Source organism: Taudactylus pleione, unplaced genomic scaffold (genome assembly GCF_031769625.1).
Source record: "Taudactylus pleione unplaced genomic scaffold, aTauple2 ptg000087l, whole genome shotgun sequence".
Taxonomy (NCBI): Eukaryota; Metazoa; Chordata; class Amphibia; order Anura; family Myobatrachidae; genus Taudactylus; species Taudactylus pleione.
In genome coordinates this window covers 804,189-807,926 of record NW_028284489.1, presented here as the reverse complement: position 1 = coordinate 807,926, position 3,738 = coordinate 804,189, and the positions used below count along the sequence as shown (strand labels likewise).

General features: G+C 36.5%; 1 protein-coding gene across 1 annotated transcript; it reads right to left on the bottom strand.

Moving 5' to 3' along the window:
• Positions 1 to 316: 316 nt before the first annotated feature.
• On the bottom strand, positions 317 to 2,743 carry GDF15 (growth differentiation factor 15). Its single transcript, XM_088468984.1, has 2 exons — positions 2,446 to 2,743; positions 317 to 1,305 (listed from the first exon to the last, which is right to left on the bottom strand). The coding sequence occupies exons 1-2, from the start codon at positions 2,741 to 2,743 to the stop codon at positions 503 to 505; spliced, it is 1,101 nt and encodes a 366-aa protein (XP_088325110.1). The 3' UTR covers positions 317 to 502.
• Positions 2,744 to 3,738: the final 995 nt, after the last annotated feature.

Here is a 3,738-nt window from a genome sequence, read left to right as displayed (position 1 = left end):
CCTAATATTCTGTTTTTTATACTTTTTTTATCAACTCAGTCAGCAATTATGTCCAAATGAAGATCAATGATAACCAATATATGTTAAACAGAGTTTCCATGGATCACTGCATTTTGCAATACAGTAAGTGCCACAGGCAAGGGATATTTGACATCTGTTTTATATTCATCTCCTCTTGGCCACATTTTATACAGAATTTTAGTGTTGATATTGGCAGGGTGTCTTGCAATGTTTTGCTATTTCTTTCTGAATGAGACTTAATAAAGTGGCACAGTAACACAAACCAAAGTGACCTTGTACTTAAAGCCCTGGTGGAAACTGCATGAGCTGAGCATGTCTTTTTTGTTTATGTTAGTTTACTAAATTTTTCTCCATGTGGCTTAATACAGTTTGTAAACAAGAGATGTTCCGTATGTGAAACACCTCCTAAAGATACTATCTCCATGGCACAGGTTAAAGCATAAGTTTAGAATATCAAAAGCTGAAAAAAATCAACTGCTATTTAGGCACAGTGGCACTTTTTAACAATCATGTCCTCGAAGACTGTAAAAACAAGTTTGCGCTCAGAATTATAATGCATGAGTACCATGGGGTCATAGCTCCCAGGGACACAGCAAGGGGCTGGAGTATTTCCATTTATGTGATGCATTCTGTATTTAATTTGAGCATGCATGCTGGCTGGTTTGTAGTTGTGTGGACAAGACCCATCACAAAAACGCATTTCATAGGTGGACGGATTAACAATCCAATCACTCCAACCAATCTGCTCAAAAGACACCAGTAAGGACTTCCGACAACACTTTTTCTCACTCTTTTTGCAGTCCTCATCTGCAGCAAGTGACCGGGCTTTTCTTGTTTTGAAGTATGTTTTTTCTTGAGTCTCTACCTCTAACACAAGGGCATCATCTGCTCCCATTTCTTTGCTGCCATCACTCACAAAAGGGATGTCCAGTGTAATGACTAACTCAAGCCGAAGACATTTCTCAGAACTTGCAAGCCACTGTTGTACTGCACTATCCACATTTAATGCCAGCGTGTCTTTGTCTACTGGTTTAGAATCAAGTAATTTATGTTCTTGAACTTCATTGAATTTTCCTGAATCTACCACTTTATAAATGTTCACCACAGCCTTAGAAGTTGAGTTAGCTGCTGCAGGTCTCAATACAGCCAATATATCTTTACATAGTTTGAGCTCTGCTCGCATGACGTTCAGCTGATGATGGAATGTCTGAGTCCTAGAGAACACCAGGTTGTAACGATGACTGTTGCTTCCTTGCATCTCACATTTCTTTGTGCTTCTTTCTACTGCAATAAAGAACACATTTTTATGAAATTTTAGCCAGTCTAGTTATGTCAGGTGTACATGGTCTTGCAATGTCACTCAAATCACTTTTAGTAATAATTAGTCTTATAGTTCATGACTTACTGTAATGCAGAGGACAGTTGAGAAACACAGAAATTGTACATTAATGTTGAAAGTCAAGGCTAGATATATCCAAAATATGTCTGGTATAATCTTATATACAGTATGACTTTAAAATTATGTTATCTTCACTAAGCCAAGTTGTTAAATGACAATGGTATTCTTTAGGCGCAGGGTGAAGCGGGTGTGGTTTAAAGGGCTCACCTTCAGTTCTAAGGTTATTAACCTCTGCAAATTAATCTGTGACCTTCAGATACTCTAGCAAACCTACCATCTACCTACTCATGTCTGTGTTTAAAAACATGGTAGTAGTCAACATTATCAATGTGGTTTTTTTCAGTTGTTATGATGCATTGGTCCTCATTGATTACAACATCATATAAAGGTAATTTTTCACAAATTGCATTTTCAAAATGACTCTAATTTTCATCAGCAACCTTTTATTATATTTTGCTATATTGACTATGGTCTCCCCATTTTCTCAAAGGTACTGTAGGACAAGAACAGTAATGAACTGTATAACAAAAATCATTTGATTATAGAATTGTCTCCTTACTTTGTTCATCATTTTCCTTGTCATGTTTCCAAGAGCTTGATCTCAGAAAGTCAGACACAGGAAATATAAAACATGGCTGATCTGAAGGGCACAAAAGTAAGACTACCTGCCATAGGTGACGGTATTGATTTACGTAAGTCTAATAGTCACAAACACTAATGCATACATTCAAATGAGACAGTAAACCATCATCTATCGATCGGTTGATCTATCTATCTTTCTATCTCAATCTAAATATCAATCTATCATCTGTCTATATCTATCTGCCTACCAATCTATTTATCTATACAGTAATATATCCAATTATCTATCCATCAATCTATAAATGTATAAATAATAGTGTTTAAGCTATTTTTGTATAGCATCAGCCTTTTCAGAAGTCAAACATGTTAGAAAATAAAAAGATGCCTATTCCTTAAGAGCTTACAATCTATTCATATGGCAAGTTATAGTGTCCCGCACTTACATTTCGGTGTTAGCAGATGCACTCTTCTTTTTGGAGTCTCCTCCTTGCTAATATTTAGCCTGAGCTGCATTAACTTCTCCTGATATAACCAGTGCATCTTGTGGATTTCATGTCTGTCCATTTTCTCTCTAATAACTGGAGGTTTGTGTAAGCCCAGGCGATCCAATATGCTCTTTTTCACTGCTTCCAGCTGAATCATTTTCTCTTGCTCGCCCATGGGCCTAAGCTGGACCCCAGTGATGGATAAGAGAGTGAAGCACATAGCAGCACACCTGATCTTCCAGGGAGAGCTCTGCATTGTACACTTGTAGCACAGTGTTATAGAGCAGGGCTTGTTCAGCACACAGCCTGTGAGCTGTCTGAATGAATGAAATTCTCCAGCCGTGTCCTTTATAGCTTTCTGAACTGCACGCCCCCACTGACACACACACTCAGGGCTTTGTGGAAGTAAACATTGCACATGCCAAAGAAGCACTTGTCACTGCTAGATATATTCATTTTCTTTTTTGATGCCTTAAAGGTGCAGGAACCCAGAAAAGATCTTATGTGATTATTTGTTTATTGCAAGTTGTAACATGGGACAAGAGTACAGACATACAAACAGATTATGATTATCTGTTAGTATTTATTATTTCAAGAACTGAGGGTAGAACGCTGTTTCTGTTTCTTACATTTGTTTCACCTTACTGCTAATAAATCTGAACAACAAATCATTACTAGATTAATTTTTTATATTATAATTGGTGTTAAGGTCTTTTGTTTTCAGTAAACTTAATTTGTCCATGAATATTGTACATTAAATTATAAATATATGGACAATATAATTATATGATTTTATACATAGTGTATAAACTGAAATATAACGCCTTTAACAAACTAGCAATTGTTTTAATTAGACTCTTTTTATTTTGTCACCAGAATTTAACAACTCTCCTGTTAGTCTATCAGTAATATTGTTTATGAAGTTGTTCTGACAATGTCAAAAAAGCCCTCCAAAGACAGCAATAGCAGCAAGGACACAAGTACATTAGATTAGCACATCAATAAATGTTCACATTTTAAGGAGAACTTTAGAATAAAACATATATAAACAGCAAGAGTGACCATATTCAATAAGTGTGGGGGATGATCTTGGAAAATATGTAACTGTGATAGAAATAGCATCTATATAATGGGTGCATAATGCAAGGTCCATGGGAGACCACCCCACTCACCCTGCACCAGAGGCTTTACTTATCTTCTACCCCTCCTGCTGGCCACCAACATCTTGTTTCTGGAATTACCTTAGAAAAT

Bases quoted from the DNA above. Each gene is read 5' to 3' on its own strand.
- GDF15 (XM_088468984.1), bottom strand. From the start codon at position 2,743: ATGCAGAGCTCTCCCTGGAAGATCAGGTGTGCTGCTATGTGCTTCACT. The intron at 1,306-2,445 runs GTAAGTGCGGGA...TCTTTATTGCAG, and splicing joins GCATCTGCTAACACCGAAAT to TAGAAAGAAGCACAAAGAAA.